Raw genomic sequence first — 24,128 nt, forward strand, 5'->3', positions numbered from 1 at the left:
CATGGCTATTAATGATGTAAATGCAACTTCAAAGTGTTTTCTCTTTTCAAGTCAAGGGAAACAGGACTTGGAAAACATGGTGGATTTGGGAAATAGGTAGTATACTTATCACACAAGAGGGCTGTGGGAGGAAGAGGGCTCTACAGAAACCATCTTCAATTAAAATGTGACTGCCAATTAGTTCATTCAACAGCTATTTTTAAGGCCCAAATCAGAAAAAGGATAAGGTATCCCTGAAAGCCATAGGTGGCCTTATGGTATGCAAAGTATTACAACTGCTTTGTGACTAAGTTCAGCAGGCCGTGGAATTGGTACACCTACCCGGTTCCTTCTGATTCTGCCTTCAGCTCCAACCAGCAGGCCCACTCGGCATTGGGCTGAGTCATGGTGCCCACACGCACACAGACTGAAGTTCACCGGGAAGAGAACGCAGGCACTGGAGCCACTGGGGCAGTTTCAGTGTATTTCCGCTGTGAGCTCTAGGATTCTAATAGCCTAAGAATGGAATACTGTACAAACAAACAAATTGTTATGGGGAGCTCATTATTCCAGAAGGACAAGCACTGTTGCCTGAAGGACTGTTTGCCATGCAGAGTAACTCTGTCCACCTGGGGTCCTTTGCCTCCATCCACCACACCCTGACCTCTTCAGGAGCACCCCCTCTTTTCTATACTCCAGACTGTCAGGAGCCCTTCCTCACGGTGTGCAGTTCCACCCTCATCTGCCTGACCCTGGGAGAGCCCAGCCCTGTGTGGCTGGCTTCATGGATGTTGAGTGAGAACTACTCCCAGCTTGTATCTTTAGAAACTCAAAGATGGGCAATGGCAGCCCATCGAGAACTTGATTTGATTTTATCTTTTATCATCCATTCATCCAACAAACAGTATTCAAGAATTCTGTCTGTGTTGGACATAGTCCAGGTAGGATGAATAAGGTTTGTTTGTGGACTTAACATCTACAGAGAGAGATAAATGTGAGAACCTGCAAAGGCACAAAATGGAAAAGAGCAGGCTGGGTCAGACCACAGTGAATTCCCATGTGGCCAGATTGTAGGATGGATAAGGATCCGGGGGGCCAGTCCCTAGGCTGTGTCTTCCAGCAGAACCTGTAGACTGTATCATGTAGCAGTGGGGAAGCAATGAGCATTTTAAGCAGGAAGTCAATACAATAAGATGTCCATTGGTGAGACATTCTGCGAGGAAGCTGAATAAGGTGTGGTGGCTGCTGTCCTGTAGCCTGTTTCACTAGGATGAGAACTGGGGCTCCCGGAGCTATCTTGCCTTTCTGACTCCCATTAGTAAAACAGAAATGTAACACTTGTCTTACCTAAGGGGGTTGTTTTGAGGAGCCAATGAGATCGTGGAAATGGAAGTTTGAAAAATAAAGAAAAATTTTAAAACCTTAAGTTTTTTAGGTAGCAGGGCCAACAATAGTATTATTTTTAATATGGTATCCTTATCATTTTTCTCATTACTGCATCCATTCCACATGAATTTATTCTTTTAAAGAAAAGGAAAAGGGAGGAAGTGGCAGACCCAGTATAGCAGGAAATAAATACCTGCCTCAGGGCTGCGGAATAGCAGGGCTTCCCCGTCCCTGAAAGGCCCTGAGACCAGCCTGGGTGGCGGGGGAAGCAGAGCAGGCTGGCCGGCAGCTCTGTCAGTGTCAGGGAACAGACAGATCTGCCTTCCCGCAGCACAGAGAGGGGCCCTCAGGCAGGCCAGGCTCAGGGCCTCCCCACCGAGGTGGGACGCCAGCTCTCCACCCTCTCCGCAAACAGGAGTGGTTTCCAGGTGACTCATGCGAATAGCATGCCAAAAAATAAAATAGAGGCGATTAGCACTATTCTAAGCAAGTGGAGTGCCAGGCTCCGCATTGTGTTCTAACTTATCTCAGGATCAGAAAAGGAAGTAAGAAAAGGCTTGGCCATATTTCTCTCAGAACAAGAACATTTCTGCCCTTTTCTTTCTGTGTGAGAACTGTTCTGTGACTTGACTCAGGTAGTAAGTGAAATTACCACCCAGGTTAAGCTGCTCTTACTGTGACAGGGCAATGGTGAGGAGCTGGCTTTGAAGGCAGATGGATATTTTTATCCCTGCTCGATGATCTTGGGCAACCTTTTGGGGCCCAGTTCCTCTGTCTAAAACATGGAGATAGTAATAGCACCAGCCTCATGAATATTAAATTCGTATATCTGAGCCACATGCTTAGAACAGTGCCTGGAGAATATAAACCCTTAATAAATATAGCTAATATTGTATTAATAATAACATTATTTAGTGTATAGTACTTTATCACCTCCCTTGATTGGCTACTATTTTCTTGTGATGTTACATTGTCCAGTGTATATGGTGCTGCCTCTGAAATTGGTAGGTCACACAAAACCCTACTGCCTTATCACTGTGTCCTCTGCTCTTCTCCTTAACTTAACGGCCCCTTTCTGCCCCACCCTTCCTCTGCTTCCCCATCTGTGCCTGGGAAGATTGTCAGCCCCTTTCCCTTCCAGACACTTTGCCCTCATATTTCAATAGATGCAGGCAGCCACTGATTCCAGAGAGCCATGAGAGCTCAAGGGGCTCCTAGGAAGGTGGGGTGTGTGCCCTGGTCTGGCACTGGCTCTGTACTCAATCTCATCAATTTTATGTGAATGGTAGTAATTGCCCACCTTACAGGGGTGGTGGAAATCTGAAAGGTAAGGTGCCTGCATATAGGAGGCATGTGGATGATTGAGAGTCCGAGCTGAGGGAGTTAGACAGACATGGTTTCAATCCTTGCTGGCCCTGTGACTGTGAGTGGTTCCCTTCACCTCTGTGCGCAGTGCTTGCCTTGTTCACCTGGGGTAACAGTATATCCTACCTCCTAGGATCCTGGTACAGGTTGTCAGGTGTCTGAAGCACTCAGCAAGCACTCATCAAGTGTTACCCCTGTTATTAACAGCTGAATGCTCTGCCTGTGGGAAACTTGGGGTGGCGCTGGTGCTCCGGAAGCGTGTGGCTCGGAGTGGTCAACATCTCCCCGGACCTCTTCCCCACAGGGCTCTATGTGCTGGTTGGAGCAGGGGCCCTGATGATGGCCGTGGGCTTCTTCGGGTGCTGCGGAGCAATGCGGGAATCACAGTGTGTGCTTGGATCTGTAAGTGGGGCGTAGGGGGAGGGAATCCGTCCGAAGGGAGCCAGAAGCCTGGCCTCCAGTGCCAGGTCCTCCTCAGGCCCACTGAGACTTGGTGCTCACTCCCTCTCTAAGTCTGGGTTTCTCCATTTCTTGCATAATAATAATATTATCTTTGTCCCTACCTCAGATGGAATGTATGAAAAAAATTGGGTCATTAGTGTGATGTTTTAGGAGGTAAACTGCATAATAATTGTGAGGGATAATTTTGATTGTTCTCTAAAATTTAATATTTCACAGAGTGTGAGACAGCTAAAAGATTCCTATAGCAGAGAAGTGCTGGCTGTTATCTACAAGAAAAGCATTGCTTTCCAGAGCAGTAACTTAACAAAACATCCCTCTTGTGGCTTCTTTTAACAAACAGCATCTATTTAAAAAAACACGAAAGAAAAAATTTCACTTAACTGTGCTGTACATGAATGCCAGTGCGACCTGAGGAAAACAAGAAGGAAGCAGAGGGGCAAGAAGACAGAAAACGGGGGGGTCAGGAACAGCAACTTTATTAGACAGCCCCTCCTTCCTCATTGCAAATTTGACTTTTTGACTGTGGCTGCTGCTTTCTGATCTCTTGCTATGCTATGTAAAGTTCTAACCCATTTCCTCAGTGCCATCCCCCGGCCCCCTGTTCTCTCATTCCCCCAGTTGCTGAACATCTGCCCCTCTGGTGCATCACTGAACTTGGTTTGATCTGAGCAGACCCAAGACCAGAACAGAAATCTGCCCAGCAGGGCAGCCCTACTGCCACTCCCACCCCCCAAGAGAAGCCTTTCCAGACTACACAGTGTCAAGGCACACCTTCCCCGAGCCCAGCACCGGCCACCCCACTCTCCATCTCCTGGCCTAAAGCTGTATCTTTATAGAACCTCTTTTGCTCATCAAATATTCATTGATCACATTGGTGTCCGACACCGTTCTAGGTGATGAGATTTCTATGTCACCATCTGAAATTATCTTTTTTATTGCTTTACTCATTTATCATATCTTCCCCTTCTCATAAGAGGCCATGACAGTAGAGACACTGGGATCTCATCTTATTCACACTGTATACCCAGCCCCATGGACAGTACCTGGTGCATGACAGATGCTCAATAAACAATGGCTGAATTAATGAGTGAATGAGCAAACTACAAGGGGACTGATGAGGCAAGGGCTTCCCACCAGATCAATTCAAGCTAACAGCCTTGCCTAGTGTTTTTCAAATGGAAGTAGAATCAGAGGCCAAATAAATTGAGAAGGTATTGAATTAATGCAGTTAGTATTTTCTCCCCTCTAGTTTTTCACCTGCCTGCTGGTGATATTTGCTGCTGAAGTAACCACTGGAGTATTTGCTTTTATAGGCAAGGATGTAGTAAGTAAAAATTACTTACAATTTCTTTTACTGATGGTTAAAGTGTTCTCTCTATGGCAAAGGACATGGGAATAGCCACAGTGACACTGCGATACCAGATAGCCCCACAGTTATCATTTGAACAGAACTTTTTAACCCAGAAGAATTATACGGAACTGAGCGTAAGTAGGAATGAGTGTGCATGCCTATACGTGCACACATTTTTCTCGGGAGATTGTTCAGGGCTTTCATTTAATTTATAAAAGGGGCCTATGATTTTCTTTTTTGAAAAGGATCTCCAGTTTAATATTATCCCATTTGAAATGGGGTAGGTTTGATTGAAGACATGAGAAAGGAGGAGGGGGAAGAACATACATTCTTACCTTGTTGGGCTGTCATTTGTCCTTAAGACTTGGCCTGAGCAGAGGCTATGTCATCATCACAGACTAAAGCCTGACCTGTGTGCTGAGAAGCCAGTTTATTTAGATCTGTGCTCAAACTGTAGTGTCCAAAATAGGTCATCAGGAGAACCCACAGAGAATGTGGCCTTTTTAGAAGGTTAAAACACACTGTGGCAGAGAGAGGAGTGAAAAAGAAAAGGAGGAAGAATGAAGTCTTAAGTTTACTATATTTCACATAAATTCATGTGCTGTCAATAATTGTGTCTATAAAGCTATTTTTAGATTTTTTAAAATGCTAAATGTGTAAAATAAGTAAATTTCAGCTCCTTTGGAATTTTTTCTAAAGAAGCTGGTAATATTTGTAGGTTAGAGGATTGGATCTTATGACTTTGGGAGAGCTGTATGGATTTGGATCATATGCCTTTATGCTAGAAAAAGCATTCTCTAAGTTTTATGATATTTGAATGCCAAAACAATTTGTTTTGGTTGTGAACACCTTTTAAACCATGTCATGAAGAGACTTGAGGACTTTTAATGAGTGGGGTAACAAGAATCCTGGCTGTGCCTCAGGATCACCTGGCTGAACCCAGGAGTCTGGGGTCCAGTTGATGCTGATGTCCATTCAGGTTTGAGAACTGCTATTCTAAGAAGTCTTTCTAGTCTATGAATATTTTTCTTCGTTAGTCTATCCTTATGTCTTTAAAAGTTATCTTAGAAACTGCAGAATCTATAATCTGTCCCATATATGCAGAATCATCTTAAAAGGCAGAAAAACATAGGGAAAGGCCATATTTTTGAAGGGTAAGGAAGAGGGGGTTTTCCTTAATGAAAGGAGAATATTTGAAACTTCCCATTCACTGCCCCCTTGGTTTTCCTGGTATTTTTTCAGGCTATACGACATGTTCAGACCATGTATGAAGAGGCATATAATGATTACCTTAGAGACAGAGAAAAGGGAAATGGGACTCTCAGTACCTTCCACTCAACAGTAAGTAACATTATTTCTTCCTTAAAATCCTATCTTCTAAAGATTACCCATGAGCCAGGTCTCTCTAATCACCTGAATTGAAAATAAGAATAAATCCAGCAAAGCCAGGAAGCAGTGCTGTATTTCAGCCTTCACTGGAGCCATAGTCTGCATTATGTGTAGAACTTGGAGGAGAAAGAGGCCTGACACACTGAGTTCGCAGGAGGCAATCAGGACATGGGTCTGAAAGAGACACAAAGACCACATACAAGAACACCAACAAAGCAGCCCAAACAAATACCACGTTCTCCCAAAGGGTGGGGCTGGGTGTAACAGAAACTACTGTGACCTTCAAGTCAGTAAAGGTCATTTCTAGCTGCAGCTCTACCACTGAACAGCTTTGTGACCTTGAGCAAATTCCTCACCTCCCTGAAACTCACTCAGCTCCCTGATTTATAAAATGAAAGAGCCTGTGAGGTAGCTACACACTCTCTTTCTGGAGAGACCTGTGGGAGTGTGCTGTCGGTGCTGTGCTGAGAGCTACATGCAGTTCACATGCGGTGAACATACAGTGTAGCCACAGGGAGGACATGGGCTGGAGCCATCCTGAGTTCTTAACCACTATGATACGGAGAAGTAGCTCTGAACTCCTGGGCCAGGTGTTTTCAGGTAACCCAGTTCTTGACTGCCACAGGAATGTCCTGAAAGGTGCCAGCCATTTATCCTGTTCAGCTTCAGCTGCCCCAAGGATGTCAGCAGCACACAGGTTCCTTTGTCTTTGAAGGGCCAGTCCTAAGGCAGGACTCTGGTCTTTTAGCCCCTGGGGTTTACTGTCACCAGTTCTCTCTATCCCAGACTGTCACAGTTAATGAGCCCTTCCTGAAGCTCATAAAACTTCAGCAGGCTAAATTAATCCCAGGCTGAAAGAATCTAAAGGCCCAACTCCTGCCTAAAAAACAGCAATTTACACAGACACTGTCAGTTTGCTTCTTGCCTTGTTTGGGTTGCCTTGAGTCACTTCCTATCATAAAACTGAGACAGCTTTAGAGAAGTCACATTCTTGTTTTGCTAGCACAATTATGTCACTCTTCGGTCTCTTTCCAGAAATGACAGTTTGGGCCGCAGTGACCAGGCCTCATAGCTGCCTCGCTGCCTCAGCACCCCCGGTCCTAACAGCTTGCCCAGATTTGCAGCTGCTGCTTCTCCCTCATGTGTCCTAAAAGCTCTTTTCTGACTCTCTAGTTTCAGTGCTGTGGAAAGGAAAGTTCTGAACTGGTCCAACCCACATGCCCAAAGGAGCTTCTAGGACACAAGGTAAGCTTCTCCACCAGGGTTCCTGTCCTACCTGAGCGTAAGGTGGTTTTTACCCTCGGGGGGAGGGTGTGATTCTAGGAGGCTCTCTCCTAGTAGCTTCTGTGCCTCAACTTTATTCTATGTAAAATAAGTGAAGCAATGCCAAGTCTCAGTCTCCTTGTACCCTGGCTGATGATGCAAAGGCTATGTCATTATTAAGCTCACTGGGGCCAGAGGTGTGCACCCTGAGAATGCTGCCACACACTTCTCCAGGGGAGCCACCCCAATAACGTTGCCTTATGCTTCTCCATGGAAGTCACAGCACTTGATAAACACTTCATGTATCTGCTGTGGGTCAGGCCAGGTTCTGAAACATCTGAGATAAAAAACTCATGGTCCCTTCCTTGGTGGCCTCACAGATTAGTCAAGGGAGGTGGTGCTATGCCTCAATTCTGTACAGGGTACAGTGAAGACACTGGGGTTAGGAAAGCTTCTCAAAGGACGGGATCCTTGAGCTGAGTCTTAACAAAAGAAGGTCATTCCAGGCCCAGAAAGCAGCAGGAACAGAGGCATGGCAGGCTGAAACTCCAGGACTGCAGGAGAAGAGGGAGTTCAGAGGGAATGCTAAGGGACGTTTTTGGAGAGGCAGGCAAAAGCATGGATTTACACCTGGAAGTTTGGGTTAGCCCTTGCTTTTAGGATCAAGATAATCAGTTTTGCATTATAGAAAGAATACTTAGACTGCTGGATGTGATGGATAGAAATAGGTTGGAGACTAATGGAGTTAGGCCACTTAGGTGGCACTTGTAAGATAGGATAAGGGGCTAAAGCAAGTTACAAAGAGTGGGGAGGGACAGGAAGCAACTGATTCAGAGATGTTCAGGGGTAGAACCAACATACCTGGAAGATGTTTTGGGTGTGAGTGGGGAATGAAAGGGAGAAAGCCTTAAGACTTCAAACATTGGCTCAGGCAGAGTGGGTGGGTAGTGGCTCCCCTTGCAGAGAGAAATGAATGAAGAGGAAGGAGCAGATCCTGGGGGCAGATGATGGCTTCAGTCTTGGTCAAGTTTGCCCTTTAGGTGCCCATGGGACTTACAGATAGTCTGAGCTGGAGACACATGTGTAGGGATCCCAGCATATTGATAGAAGCTGAAGCTGTAGGCATGGATGGGAATACCCAGGGAGAGTGTGTAGAATAAGGAAAGAGGTAGGCTGAAAATACTGTCATTTAAGGGGTAGGCTGAGGACAAGAAGCCAGAACAAAACTGTGAAAGAGGTGGTGCTTGAAGAAGAGTCCAAAGACAGTGGTGTCTGGGAAGCAAGGGAGGAGATAGTTTGTCCATAAAACCAAGTGCTGGGAAGAGGACAAGGAAATGAAGGCTCAGAATCGTTTGTTGGATTTGGTACTTAGGAGACCACTAATGGTATCTGCCATGCAGTGTCAGTGAAGCAGTTGGGCAAAGTGCAAGTACAATTATGGGAAATGAGGGAAATATGAGAGGGGGGACAATGATACCCATGTTTCTAGGCACTCAGCTGAGAGGATGGATGTGATTTTAGTCCCAGCTTGTGTCAGGAATCACCCATTGAATACTTTTTGAGTCCTTCTAAGTTGGGTGAAATGAGTAAGATGCAGCCACTGCCCTCAAACTGCTCACCATCTGGCTGGGGAGGCCAGCAGGGGAGCCGTGACCACCATGTGGCAGTACATGACTGAAGGCCACCAGAGAGGGAGCACAGCAGGCCCAGCCAGGGGCATGGCAACTGTGGGGTCACAGGAGGCTCCCTGATGTGATTCTTTGCATGAAATTTGAAGGATGAATAGCAGTTCGGAAAACTAACAAAAAGCATGGGTATTCCAAGTAGAGGGGATAGGACAAAGGCATGGATGCAAGAGAAAGTGTCCAGGAAATTGCCAGCAGTGGGGAGTGACTGGAAGCCCTAGTGCCCATGGAAATGAGTCCTTTGAAGAGGAGGGACCTGTTCTTGAAGGGTCTTGAATATTCTTGTGAAGCCTGAAGTTTAGACCTCACACCATGTGCTTACGAAAGCACTGAAAGTAGAATCTGGGATGGTATTTGAGTTTTCCTGAGTTTGCTGTAATGGCAGTATAGAGGACTGATTGGAAATGAATGAACTGAAGCAGAGGAGACCAGATGGGAAGGCTGCCATCCTCACTGACAGCCAAGAGATATTAACTAGTAACAGTTAATATCTCTTAAAAAGGTGGACTGAGGGGCAGGAATAAAGAGGAGGCCATTTAGAAAGTAAAATCTACAGAACCTGGTGACTGGTTAGGTATGAGGAAGAGAGAGGAATCCACTGCTGGGTTCCTGGCTTTACCATCTTGATAGATGATGGTATCATTTATTGAACTGAGGGACAGAGAAGAAGAAGCACATTTTGGAGAAAAGAAAGTGAATATTAACATGGTGATTTTGAGGAGCCAGTGGAACTTGCAAGTGAAACGTCCTATAGGCAGTTGGAAAATCTGGTTTGTGGCTCAGGAGAGAGGTTTGGGCATAAGTACTTTATGGAAATATTAAAGCTGTAGATATGAGATATGAATTTGATCCATTAGTTTTGGACAAAAGGACAACACGGATAGAGCTCTGGGGAAATACATTTGGGAATGGGCAGAGGAAGAGTTGCCAAATAAGAAAAGTAGGAAAAGTAGCCAGACACAAGTGAGGAGGCCCACAGCAGGGAGGAGGGCATGGTCACCAGGGCCAGGTGCTGCCGTTGAAATCAGCTCAACATTTGTTGACTACCTTCCTTATGCTGGCACTGCAGATACAAAGATGAATGACACAAACTCGTACTCTCAAGGGACTTGCAGTCTAATAAAAGAGATGGACACAGATAAGGTGCAGAATACAGATATGTACAGAGTGTGCAAGGTGCCATGACACCACAAGGGGGCACTTAGGTGAGGCCACAGGCTGGAAGGATTGGGAACCCTGCCTGGAGTAAAGATGTCTCAGCTGAGTCTTCAAATGTGAGAAGTAATTATGCAAGCTTTGGGCAGGAAAGGGTAGGACACCAGCCTACAGAGGGAAGAGCATAAGCAATGGCACAGAAGCAGAAAATGTGATAGTTTATATGGGGAACTGGAAGTCTAAGAAACTCCAATAAGATAGCTACTAAAGAGTTGACAGATTAAACATTTTAAAAAGTAATTGATGGAGTAGGGGATTAAAGATGGCAGCATGAGAGGTAAGACAGAGACATCCTTCTAAAACCACATATAATACGAAAATATAATTAATACAACTAATCCTGAAAGAGCAACAGTAAAGAAGACTGTGCCAGACTGCATAACCTGGTTCAAGCCAAAATCCCACAAACACCAGAAAAAGCATCAAGTGAGACTGAACTAATCAATCTTTCTGAAAGATATTTCAAAATAAAAATCATAAACATGCTCCTGGAGTTATAGAAAAATATTCAAGAACTCAGTAGCAAACTTAGATGTAAATCCAATCATTAAGGCACACAATGGAGGATTTTAAAAGCAGATTATATACGGTGGAGGAGATGATAAATGAAATAGAAATTAGAGAAGAGGAATACAAAGAAGCTGAGGCTCAGAGAGAAAAAAGGATCTCTAGGAATGAAAGAATATTGAGAGAACTGTGTGACCAATCCAAATGGAACAATATTTGCATTATACAGGTACCAGAAGAAGAAGAGAGAGAGAAAGGGATAGAAAGTGTCTTTGAGGAGGCAACTGCTGAAAAGTTTCCCAATCTGGGGAAGGAGATAGTCTCTCAGGCCATGGAGGTGCACAGATCTCCCAACACAAGCTTGGCCAATTTCACATATTAAAAAATGACATCTCTTTAATTTGCTTTATTATTTAACATTACTATTAAAGGGACCCAAGGAAGACAACACCAAGACATATAATAATTAAAATGGCAAAGATCAAGGATAAGGACAGGCTATTAAAAGCAGCCAGAGAGAGAAAAAAGATCACATACAAAGGAAAATACATCAGGCTATCATCAGACTTCTCAGCAGAAACCTTACAGGCCAGAAAGGAGTGGCATGATGGATTTAATGCAATGAAGTAGAAGGGCCTTGAACCAAGATTACTCTATCCAGCAAGATTATCATTTAAATTTGAAGGAGGGATTAAACAATTTCCAGATAAGCAAAAGCTGAGAGAATTCATCTCCCACAAACTGTCTCTACAGTGTATTTTGGAGGGACTACTATAGATGGAAGTGTTCCTAAGGCTAAATAGCTGTCACCAGGGGAAATAAAACCACAGTAAAGCAAGTAGAACAGTTAAATACTAAGTAAATGCAAAATTAAATCAACTGTCCCCCAAAGTCACTCAAGGGATAGACAAAGAATACAGAATATGATCCCTAATATATAAAAAATGGAGGAGGAAAAAAAAAAGAACCTTTAGATTGTGTTTGTAATAGCATACTAAGTGAGTTCAATAATACCTTAATAAAAAAAAAGTAACTGATGACTTGTTATTGGGGCAGAGGGCACTCGCATGCTGACTGAAAATGAGTAGTAAGGAGGGAGGGTGTCCTTTCAATTAGTTTGGCTTTGGACAAAGAACAGGAATAGAGAATCCAGAAAAGATGAAGTCTAAATTACCATTCAACACATAAAAAGTGTATACAGTTAATAGTAATGTTAAATAATAATAGCAAATTAAAGAGATGTCATTTTTTAATATATGAAATTGGCCAAGCTTTTTTTTTTCTTAGTAATATACAGTGTTGGCAAAAATGATATGAAATGAGCATTTTCAGAGAAATCAGTACAAGATTTTTAGAGATCAGTTTGACATCATAACACTAATGGATTAAGTATGTTCAAGCCCTTTGATCCAGAAATTCCACTTCTCAAATTTATTTTAAGGAAAGAAATCAGAAATGTGGACAGAGATTTTTGTGCAGTGGAATTTTTGCAGTGTTATTCATAAGAACAAAATATTGAATAGGCCATTAATATGTAAAGGATAGGTAATTATATGGATATATAATTATAAACTATGTACCATCATATGATGAAATGTTTTACAACCATTAAAAGTAACAATTTAAAAGTATTCTTAATGAAGGAGATATTTTTGTAGTTGTAATATTAAGTTTAAAAACCACAGTTGTATATAAAGAATGAACTGAGAGAGTATGTTTGCATTCAAGAATACAAACAATTTTAGTGATTATCTTTAGTGATAGGAATATAAATGTTCCCTATTTTCTTTTTTTTTAACATCTACAGTAGGCCCCCCTCCTATGAAGGAGCTACATTCCAGAACCCCCAGGGTATGCCTGAAACCATAGACAGTACCCAGTCCTGTATATGCTATGTTTTTTCCTGTACATACCTATGATAAAACCTAACTTGTAAATTAGGCACAGTAAGAGACAGAAATAATAACTAATAATAAAATAGAATAATTAAGACAATATATTGTAATAAAAGTTATGTGCATATGGTGTCTCTCTGAAAATACCTTCCTGTACTGTACTCACCCTTCTTGTGACGATGTGAAGTGAGGAAATATCTGTGTGGTGAAATGAAGTGAGGGGGATGACGTAGGCACTGTGATGTAACATTAGGCTACTACTGACCTTCTCACGAGAAGTCAGGAGGAGGATCATGAGCTTCTTCTGGACCACAGTTGTCCACAGTTAACTGAAACCACAGAAAGAAAACTGGATAAGGGGGACTACAGTATTTTCCAATTTCAACAAGAAGTACATATTCCTTTTATATTTGAGTAGCCAATATATGTTTTGTTAGTTTGTTTTTCACAAAAAGAAGCCAACTATAAAAGAAAGGAAGGGATATGGATGGAACTAGAAGAGGACAGTATTGAGGGGATTTTGTTTTGTTTTAGACTGAAGACTGTAAGCCTGGTGTTTTATGATGAGTGGAGGAGTTGTCAATAGAGAAGGAGAGATTGAATGCATAGGAAGCAAAAAAAGACAGCTGACAACACAGGCTTCCTGGGAGCTGAAAGGGAATGAGATCAGAGCCAGTAAAGGGGATAACTTTCACCGAGAAGGGTACTTTTTGGCTTTGGTGAGAGAGAAAGAAGAAAAAAGTGTGCTTGTCTTGCTCACTTTGCAGGCTCACTACCTACAGCACTGAATAATGGGGCATATAAGCTAATAGGTGAAAGAGAGGCAGGTTGGAAGAATTTCTATAGGTTGATTCCCATTTTCTGCAGTAAGTAAAAGAGTCAGTATTAGAGCAGTTCTCAAACTTCTACAAGAATGTATTGTAATTATTCAGCGGGGGTGGGTGGGTCTGTGTCGTTTTCTAAACTGTGAGCCCCCTGAGGGCAGAAGAAACTATGTCTTCTTATCTCTGTGTCCACCATACTATTCCAATAACTGATGCAAGATAGATGCTCAAGACATGTTTGCTGACAGAATGCAGTATGGTAGGAGACATGAGGATAGTGGTAAGGGTTTCCTTTATCTTTTGTGGGTATCTGAGGGGGCTGACCACAGACAAGTAAAAGGACCTGGGGCAGCCTAAAGACAAAATTAATTTGAGAACATACATCTATACTTAAGAGGACTTCAAATAGAAGCTGGAGAAATGAATTACATTATAATTGATCTGTTCTGCTCCCTGTCCAGTTTTCCCCATCCATAAAGTTACATTGAACCTGCCCTGCACAGGTCTCTGTGGGGCACAGATGAAAGGATAGGAACCCACCCAGGCCAGCCACCAGAGAAGAGAATAGTCCTCCAATTCCTAACATGCAGCTTCTTTCCTTTGTTTAATTGAATCTGTGCAGATGTTTTAGCTCCTTATTAGGTAATGCCTACCTTTTTGTGTGTGTGTGTCTGTGTGTGTGTGTATGTGTTTAATTTTTTTATTTTGTTATCATTAATCTACAATTACATGGAGAACATTATGTTTACTAGGCTCTCCCCTACCCCAAGTCCCCCCCCACAAACCCCATTACAGTCACTGTCCATCAGCATAGTAAGATGTTGTAGAATCACTACTTGTTTTCTCTGTGTTGCACAGCCCTCCCCTTTCCCCCACCCCCCACATTATACATGCTAATCATAATACCCCCTTTCTTCATCCCCACCCTTATCCCTCCCTACCCTCCCATTCTCTCCAGTCTCTTTCCCTTTGGTAACTGTTAGTCCATTCTTGGGTTCTGTGATTCTGCTGCTGTTTTGTTCTTTCAGTTTTTCCTTTGTTCTTATACTCCACAGATGAGTGAAATCATTTGGTATTTCTCTTTCTCCACTTGGCTTATTTCACTGAGCATAATACCCTCTAGCTCCATCCATGTTGTTGCTAATGGTAGGATCTGTTTTTTTCTTATGTCTGAGTAATATTCCATTGTGTATATGTACCACATCTTCTTTATCCATTCATCTACTGATGGATATTTAGGTTGCTTCCATATCTTGGTTAATGTAAATAGTGCAGCGATAAACATAGGGGTCCATCTGTCTTTTTCAAACACTGGAGTGCTGCATTCTTAGGGTAAATTCCTAGAAGTGGAATTCCTGGGTCAAATGGTATTTCTATTTTGAGCATTCTGAGGAACCTCCATACTGCTTCCCACAATGGTTGAACTAATTTACATTCCCATCAGCAGTGTAGGAGGGTTCCCCTTTCTCCACAACCTCGCCAACATTTGTTGTTATTTGTCTTTTGGATGGTAGCCATCCTTACTGGTGTGAGGTGATATCTCATTGTGGTTTTAATTTGCATTTCTCTGATAACTAGTGATGTGGAGCATCTTTTCATATGTCTGTTGGCCATCAGAGTTTCTTCTTTGGAGAACTGTCCATTCAGCTCCTCTGCCCATTTTTTAATTGGATTATTTGCTTTTTGTTTGTTGAGGTGCATGAGCTCTTTATATATTTTGGATGTCAAGCCTTTATCAGATCTGTCATTTATGAATATATTCTCCTATACTGTAGGGTACCTTTTTGTTCTATTGATGGTGTCCTTTGCTGTACAGAAGCTTTTCAGCTTGATATAGTCCCACTTGTTCATTTTTGATTTTGTTTTCCTTGCCCAGGGAGATATGTTCGTGAAGAAGTCACTAATGTTTATGTCCAAGAGATTTTTGCGTATGATTTTTTTAAGAGTTTTATAGTTTCATGACTTACATTCAGGTCTTTGATCCATTTCGAATTTACTTTTGTGTATGGGTTTAGACAGTGATCCAGTCTCATTCTCTTACATGTAGCTGTCCAGTTTTGCCAGCACCATCTGTTGAAGAGACTGTCATTTCCCCATTGTATGTCCATGGCTCCTTTATTGAATATTAATTGACCATATATGTTTGGGTTAATGTCTGGAGTCTCTAGTCTGTTCCACTGGTCTGTGGCTCTGTTCTTGTGCCAGTACCAAATTATCTTGATTACTATTCCTTTGTATTAGATTGCTTTGTATTAGATTTTGATTGCTTTGTAGTAGAGCTTGAAGTTGGGGAGTGAGATATGCCCCACTTTATTCTTCTTTCTCAGGATTGCTTTGGCTATTTGGGGTCTTTGGTGTTTCCATATGAATTTTTGAACTATTTGTTCCAGTTCGTTGAAGAATGTTGTTGGTAATTTGATAGGGATTGCATCAAATCTGTATATTGCTTTGGGCAGGATGGCCATTTTGACAATATTAATTCTTCCTAGCCATGAGCATGGGATGAGTTTCCATTTGTTAGTGTCCTCTTTAGTTTCTCTTAAGAGTGTCTTGTAGTTTTCAGGGTATAGGTCTTTCACTTATTTGGTTAGGTTTATTCCTAGGTATTTTATTCTTTTTGATGCAATTTTGAATGGAATTGTTTTCCTGATTTCTCTTTCTATTGATTCATTGTTCGTGTATAGGAAAGCCACAGATTTCTGTGTGTTAATTTTGTATCCTGCAACTTTGCTGTATTCCGATATCAGTTCTAGTAGTTTTGGAGTGGAGTCTTTAGGGTTTTATGTACAATATCATGTCATCTGCAAATAGTGACAGTTTAACGTCTTCCTTAACCAATCTGGATTCCTTGTATTTTTTTGTTTTGTCTAATTGCCATGGCTAGGACCTCCAATACTATGTTAAATAACAGTGGGGAGAGTGGGCATCCCTGTCTTGTTCCCGATCTCAGAGGAAAAGCTTTCAGCTTCTCGCTGTTCAGTTTGATGTTGGCTGTGGGTTTATCATATATGGCCTTTATTATGTTGAGGTACTTGCCCTCTATTCCCATTTTGCTGAGAGTTTTTATCATGAATGGATGTTGAATTTTGTTGAATGCTTTTTCAGCATCTATCGAGATGATCATGTGGTTTTTGTCTTTCTTTTTGTTTATGTGGTAGATGATGTTTATGGATTTTCGAATGTTGTACCATCCTTGCATCCCTGGGATGAATCCCACTTGGTCGTGGTGTATTGATCCTTTTGATATATTTTTGAATTCGGTTTGCTAATATTTTATTGAGTATTTTTGCATCTACGTTCATCAGGGATATTGTTCTGTAATTTTCTTTTTTGGTGGGGTCTTTGCCTGGTTTTGGTATTAGGGTGATGTTGGCTGCATAGAATGAGTTTGGGAGTATCCCCTCTTCTTCTATTTTTTGGAAAACTTTAAGGAGAATGGGTATTATATCTTCTCTGTATGTCTGATAATATTCTGAGGTAAATCCATCTGGCCTGGGGTTTTTTTTCTTGGGTAGTTTTTTGATTACCATTTCAAATTTCTTTGCTGGTAATTGGTTTGTTTAGATTTTGTGTTTCTTCCTTGGTCGGTCTTGGAAGGTTGTATTTTTCTAGGAAGTTGTCCGTTTCTTCTAGGTTTTCCAGCTTATTAGCATATAGGTTTTCATAGTAGTCTCTAATCATTCTTTGTATTTCTGATGGGCCAATAGTGATGTTTCCTTTCTCATTTCTGATTCTGTTGATGTGTGTTGATTCTCTTTTTCTCTTAATAAGTCTGGCTAGTGGCTTATCTATTTTGTTTATTTTCTCAAAGAACCAGCTCTTGGTTTCATTGATTTTTTTCTGTTGTTTTATTCTTCTCAATTTTGTTTATTTCTTCTCTGATCTTTATTACGTCCCTCCTTCTGCTGACTTTAGGCCTCATTTGTTCTTCTTGTTCCAATTTTGATAATTGTGATGTTAGACTATTCATTTGGGAGTGTTCGTCCTTCTTTAAATATTCATGGATTGCTATATACTTTCCTCTTAAGACTGCTTTCGCTGCATCCCACAGAAGCTGGGGCTTTATGTTGTTGTTGTCATTTATTTCCATATATTGCTGGATCTCCATTTTAATTTCATCGTTGACTTATTTACTATTTCGAAGCATGTTGTTAAGCCTCCATGTGTTTGTGAGCCTTTTTCCTTTCTTTGTACAATTTATTTCTAGTTTTATACCTTTGTGGTCTGAAAAGTTGGTTGGTAGAATTTGAATCTTTTTGAATTTGAATACTGAGGCTCTTTTTGGGGCCTAGTATGTGGTCTGTTCTAGAGAATGTTCCATGTGCACTTGAGAAGAATGTGTATCCTGTTGCTTTTGGGTGTAGAGTTCTATAGATGTCTATTAGGTCTATCTGTTCTAGTGTGTTGTTCAGTGACTCTGTGTCCTTACTTATTTTCTGTCTGGTGGATCTGTCCTTTGGAGTGAATGGTGTGTTGAAGTCTCCTAAAATGAATGCATTGCATTCTATTTCCTCCTTTAGTTCTGTTAGTATTTGTTTCACATATGCTGGTGCTCCTGTATTGGGTACATAGATATTTATAATGGTTATATCCTCTTGTTGGACTGAGCTGTTTATCATTATGTAATGTCCTTCATTATCTCTTGTTACTTTCTTTGTTTTGAAGTCTATTTTGTCTCATACGAGTACTGCAACACCTGCTTTTTTCTCCCTATTGTTTGCATGAAATATCTTTTTCCATCCCTTGATTTTTAATCTGTGCATGTCTTTGGGTTTGAGGTGAGTCTCTTGTAAGCAGCATATAGATGGGTCTTGTTTTTTTATCCATTCAATGACTCTTTGTCTTTTGATTGATGCATTCAGTCCATTTACATTTGGGGTGATTATCGATAGGTATGTACTTATTGCCATTTCAGGCTTTAGATTCGTGGTTACCAAAGGTTCCAGGTTACTTTCCTTACTATCTAAGAGTCTAACTTAACTCACTTAGTGTGCTGTTACAAACACAATCTAAAGGTTCTTTTCTATTTCTCCTCCTTTTTCTTCCTCCTTCATTCTTTATATATTAGGTATCAAATTCTGTACTTTTTGTCTATCCCTTGATTGACTTTGGGGATAGTCAATTTAATTTTGCATTTGCCTCACAATCAGCTGCTCCACCCTCCCTACCATGGTTTTACTACCTCTGGTGACAGCTGTGCAACCATAGGAACACTTCCATCTATAGCAGTCCCTCCAAAATAGACTGCAGAGATGGTTTGTGGGAGGTAAATTCTCTCAGCTTTTGCTCATCTGGAAATTGTTTAATCCCTCCTTCAAATTTAAATGATAATCTCACCAGATAAAGTAATCTTGGTTCCAGGCCCTTCTGCTTCATGGCATTTAATACATCATGCCACTCCCTTCTGGCCTGTAAGGTTTCTGCTGAGAAGTCTGAAGTTAGCCTGATGGGCTTTCCGTTGTATGTGATCTTATTTCTGTCTCTGGCTGCTTTTAACAGTCTGTCCTTATCCTTGATCTTTCCCATTTTAATTACTATGTGTCTTGGTGTTGTCTTCCTTGGGTCCCTTGTGTTGGGAGATCTGTGGATCTCCATGGCCTGAGAGACTGTGTCCTTCCCCAGACTGGGGAAGTTTTCAGCAACTACCTCCTCAAAGCCACTTTCTATCCCTTCCTCTCTCTCTTCTTCTTCTGGTATCCCTATAATGCGAATATTGTTCTGCTTGGATTGGTCACACAGTTCTCTCAATATTCTTTCATTTTTAGAGATCCTTTTTTCTCTCTGTGCCTCAGCTTCTTTGTATTCCTCTTCTCTAGTTTCTATTTCATTTATTGTCTCCTCCACCGTATCCAACCTGCTTTTAATACCCTCCATCGTGCTCTTCAACGATTGGATCTCTGACCTGAATTCATTCCTGAGTTCTTGGATGTCTTTCTGTACCTCCATTAGAATGTTGATGATTTTTATTTTGAACTCTCTTTCAGGAAGAGTTATGAGGTCCATATCATTTAAATCTTTCTCGGGAGTTGTATTAATAATTTTACTCTGGAAAAGGTGTCTTTGGTGTTTTATGGTGCCCTCTAGTATCCAGAAGCTCTATTCTGGAGCTGCTGAACCCCTGCAGCAATGTTGGGGGTCACAGGGGAGCGGTACTGGTACCTGGGGGTAGGAAAGAGCTGTTCCCCACCTCCTGGCTGCTGTGCCTGCCTCCACTGCCTGAGCCAGTGGGCCAAGCACACAGGTATAAGGTTTTGTCGCAGAGCAGCTGGATATGGATCCCTGCTTTGCACAAGCGGCTGGAATCCCAGTCTCCCCTGTATTAATCCCAGGAACTCTGCCTGTATTAAGTTTCCAACCCAGTAGTCATGCGAGTCTCATGAAAGCATCATGAAATGTAGGTTTGTGCTCCCAGCGCAGATCTCCAGAGCTAGGTATTCAGCAGTTCCAAGCCTTCCACTCCCTCCCTGCTCTGTTTGTCTTCCTCCCGCCGGTGAGCTGGGGTGGGGGAGGGGCTCGGGTCCTGCGGAGCCACAGTTCTGGTACGTTACCCCGATCTGTGAGGTCTGCTCTTTTCTCCAGGTGTGTGCAGTCTGACGCCATCTTCTTTCCTGTTGCTCTCTTAGGATTAGTTGCACCAATTAAATTTTCTAGTTGTATCCAGTTTTAGGAGGAAGCCTCTGTCTCTCCTCTCATGCTGCCATCTTTCAGTAATGCCTATCTTGCACAGCAAATTGGATCAACTTTTTAGAAAGTCTTTTAAGCTATTAATGATAATACAAAAGCAAGGGACTATTATTTGGGGGGGGGGGGTATTTTACTTTTTCTTATTTATTGAAAGTAAAAAAAAGGCCCTAAATTTTTAAATGCCTCAGATCCCATAATGGCTTCTTCTAGCCAGGTTTCAGGGCTCTGAAGCAGCCACTGACCTAAATATGAAAACTCCACCAAAAGGAAAGGATTTATATTCTTCCCCAAACTGTGTTTTTGCTTTAAGATTACCATAATTGATGCTGTCTAAGAGGACTGGTTTTAAATATGAGCAGAAGCTAACATGGATTCACTCTTACAGAATGATCTATAGAGAAGGAAAGGACATCTATCTTTAGTTGTTATTCCTGACTTCTTTTTTTCCAACACAGAATTGCATTGATGAAATTGAGACTATAATCAGTGATAAGCTCCAGCTCATTGGAATTGTCGGTATTGGAATTGCAGGTCTTACGGTGAGAAATTCCAGAACTTATCTTTTTTGCTTTCTGAGAAGCATTGAACTTTGCATCTTATTTCTCTTCAAATGTGATATGGCAGTATCTTAGGAGAGATTTATCATAAAACACAAAAACATTTGTTGACAGGACAGCATCTAAGAGCAAAGCTCATTAGATACTTCAACAGCTAAAATATGTTCTCTAAAATAGTACACAAAATTTCAACTCTAACCTAATTATGACCTTGAGTTTATCATCACAATAGCCTCCCATTTTAAGACCACCAAGCTTAAATTTGACAAGTGATTTTCAATTCTGGGTCTCTTCTTACTGTTAATGATTGAAAATAATCTATCAGGTTAATCTCTCTCACCTATGATTTGCAGAGGCAGTATAGTGTAGTGACTAATAGTGCAAGTTTCTGACACCACACTGTCTGGATTCAACTCCTCACTGCATTACTTAAAAGCCCTGGGATCTTGGGAATTTTCTTAATTTCTCTCTCCCTCAATTCCCTCATCTACTAAATGAGGATTTTAATGTACCAACCTCATAAGATTATTGTGAGAATAAATGGAATAACATATAACAATGTATTACTAGGAATTGTTACATATAAAGTATTTAGAACATAGCTCTCAATAAATGCTAGCTCTCTATATAATCTGAGTGTTCCCAATCCCAGAATCTAGCCAAAGAGAATAGCATGTGCAAAAGTGTAAAACATAGTGCATTCAGGCACCTGCAAGTGGCTCAGTACTTCTAAAGAAAAAAAGAAGAGTGTTCAAGAATTGATAGGGGCAGAAGGGTATGGTAGGAGTAGCAAGAGATAACACAGGAGAGAATGTGAGGGTCCACATCATTGAGGTCTTTGTGCCCTTTTGAGAGGCTGGACTTTCATTCTTAAGACAGAGGGGAGCCACCGAGGGTTGTTAGAAAGGCTCTCTGTGGTGCAGTGTGGGGTTAAAGTTGGTGGAGGGAAGCAAGAGTTGTCAAGTATACCAGTAAAGAGGTGATTTCCATTATCCAGAGGTTGAATGATAATAGCTAATGCTAAGATAATGATTACCTTTATCCCTCAGTGTACATTAATGTATGACCTAAGCTAAAGCAGGAGCAATGGGAATTACAGGGAAATCAATGAACTGGCAGTTGTCAGGGGACACACAAGCATCCTTCCTCTTTTCTGTATTCAGAACACAGAGGGGTGGGACAATGGGTGGAAATACTATGCTGAGGACCTCCCAAACCAGAGACATCTATCTCTCAGGCACTCCCCACTTGCTCTGGGGCTAGCCTGACTGCCATTCTGCAGCTTCCCAAGGATAATTCTGAGGCACATTGAAAACATTCTGCATAGTACAGGTATCAAATGGACCCTCCTAACAACTGCCTCATGACAATGGCAGGATGAAGCTGAAAAAGTCTTTCTGGGGGGATCCAATTAGAGAATGAGGTGGCATCCAACCTTACAATCATGGTAAAGGGGAATGCCCTCTGTTGGCCATCTTTAATCAGCACCCTAGAGTTACTTCTTTTCATTATTTTCTTCTTAAGGTAAAAGTTGCATACAGTGTAATCATGTAATCAGTTAACTATATGTCCATTAGGTGTCTCCCCTGCCACACACTGGTACTGAGTTCTGTCAGCCAGAAGCTTGGAGCTTGCTTCTGGCTCTTCCCTTATCTAAATCTATTCCTTCCCTTCCAAAATAACTGATTATACACTCCTTTTTCAATTTAGCACTTACAGATCCTAGTCTGATATAAGATGTCATTGAGGAGAGAACCAGAGAGTTGTAGTACCAATTTCTTTAAACAAACATTGACAGTAGTTTATAAACTTTTCACCCACAGATTGTATTCCACAGGCTGCAGAATTGTAGGGGAGAAGATTGAGGACAAAAAGGATCTTTTGGCATCCTCCTATTCAAACGATATAAGTGGCTATTGATTTTGCCAAGTATTTGGCTTCTCAGAGTATTCAAGAGGTAGAAGGCATCAGTAATACCATAGCTCAAACACCTCAATATGTGCTTTGGTAAAACTATTGATTTAAATAGTGAAGCATCATTTGTACTTAAAAATGGACCTGGAATTAGCAGATGCTCTGCTTTTTAATATGTTGTCAGTGTTGCAAAAATTCAAAGCTTTTCCAACAATAGAAAACTACTCGACCACAAGTGTATTTAAACAACTAGTGGTTATTAATTTATTTTTCAAAGTAAATAATATGTAAAATAGATCTAGGTTTAACCTGATATATAAAATTCTAAAACCAGTAGTAATTAGTCTTTCATAACTATTAAGAACTGTTCTATGAACTAGAAATAGAGTCCTTTTCTTGTTTTTCAGCATTAATAAAATAGGAATGCATTTTAAGCAGAGTAAGTCTTTAACCAGTACAGCCATAATTAAGTAGCATATATTAAAATGTTGTTTATAACCAATAATTATTGGTTATAATTACTTATTAAATTGAGTCAGATGCTCAGGCAGTTTGCTGACCTTCCTATCAGTATTTGTCATTTGAAAGTCATTAACAATTGGTTGTTTCTGTTTCAGGTCTTTGGCATGGTATTCAGCATGGTCCTTTGCTGTGCAATACGAAACTCACGAGATGTGATGTAAGCTGCTTCTACATGGAAATTACAGTCTAGAGCTTTCATACAGATATCTCAGGAGCTGTCTCCTGGCTCATTTTTAATATTCAAAGAACATTAGGAGGATCTAAAATAATTTGCTGTTAATTGTACATTTGCACATGTATGTGTGTTTGGCTCAGCACTGGTTTACTGCTTGAGTGAATACCTACGTATGTTGACTGAGAACATATTCATGTGTGATCTGTGTGTTTCTGGTATATGCATTATACATAATGAAATCTACTTGCTGGAAATTTCTGATTCTTGTTATGTCAGAGGAACAGTTTATTTAAATCTCAAAAAAAGATCCAAAACCTTTGATAAACTTTAAAAACTTGTCTATTCAGAAAAAGTGATAATGGGTCAGTTTCTCAGACTCTAGCCATAGAAAGTTAGATACAGAGGATTCAGGGATTTTTAGTTCGCAAAAGCAATAAGCTACAGGAATTGAGAGATCATGGTGCAGTGTTAAAATGGACTGCGTCTGAGTGGGGTGTAAGGATTTCCTGGGAGTATTTTTGTATACATACTCTCTCCAGAATACAGAAAACCACAGTTTTAGAACTAAACACATCTGTAAAACTAAATATAGCATGGAAAATCTAATTTGAACAAGTCATAGTTTCCTAGTATTTAAAAGCAAAAAACCTCTCTCTGGAAAGAGTGCTCAGACAATCATGCCCTATAAGAGTGAATGTTTTTAGGACTTAAAAAAAAAACTTTAAGCAAATTTAAGGAAATATTTTTGTTCTTATATAAAGACATTTAAATATTGCTTTATTGCTTTCCTTTTATGACTCTGCTCTGAACTACTGCAACCCTCACATCCACAAAAGGGCTTTTATCTGAAACTTTTCTGAATTTTATCTGAAATTTTGGGTTTCTCCAAAAATATAATGATAGAAAGACTAAAACAAGAGATCTGGCAGTTTCAAATTACTGGCACTGTATCTTT

The 24,128-nt window shown here is 41.0% G+C and overlaps 1 protein-coding gene across 5 annotated transcripts in view; it reads left to right on the forward strand.

Moving 5' to 3' along the window:
• TSPAN2 (tetraspanin 2) overlaps positions 1-23,948 on the forward strand; it is a 47,532-nt gene extending 23,584 nt beyond the window's left edge. For 4 of the 5 annotated variants that reach the window (XM_036923346.2, XM_036923347.2, XM_036923350.2 and 1 more), the window contains 6 exons: positions 3,035-3,132; positions 4,442-4,516; positions 5,786-5,884; positions 7,106-7,177; positions 20,461-20,544; positions 23,094-23,948. In XM_036923346.2, the coding sequence (XP_036779241.1) occupies positions 3,035-3,132; positions 4,442-4,516; positions 5,786-5,884; positions 7,106-7,177; positions 20,461-20,544; positions 23,094-23,159 (494 nt within the window). In that variant the 3' untranslated portion in view covers positions 23,160-23,948. The remainder of the gene's footprint in view (positions 1-3,034; positions 3,133-4,441; positions 4,517-5,785; positions 5,885-7,105; positions 7,178-20,460; positions 20,545-23,093) is intronic. The other variant, XM_057500505.1, reaches the window with a different exon arrangement.
• Positions 23,949-24,128: the final 180 nt, after the last annotated feature.

The sequence above is a fragment of the Manis pentadactyla genome, chromosome 4 (genome assembly GCF_030020395.1).
Source record: "Manis pentadactyla isolate mManPen7 chromosome 4, mManPen7.hap1, whole genome shotgun sequence".
In the NCBI taxonomy this organism is placed as follows: Eukaryota; Metazoa; Chordata; class Mammalia; order Pholidota; family Manidae; genus Manis; species Manis pentadactyla.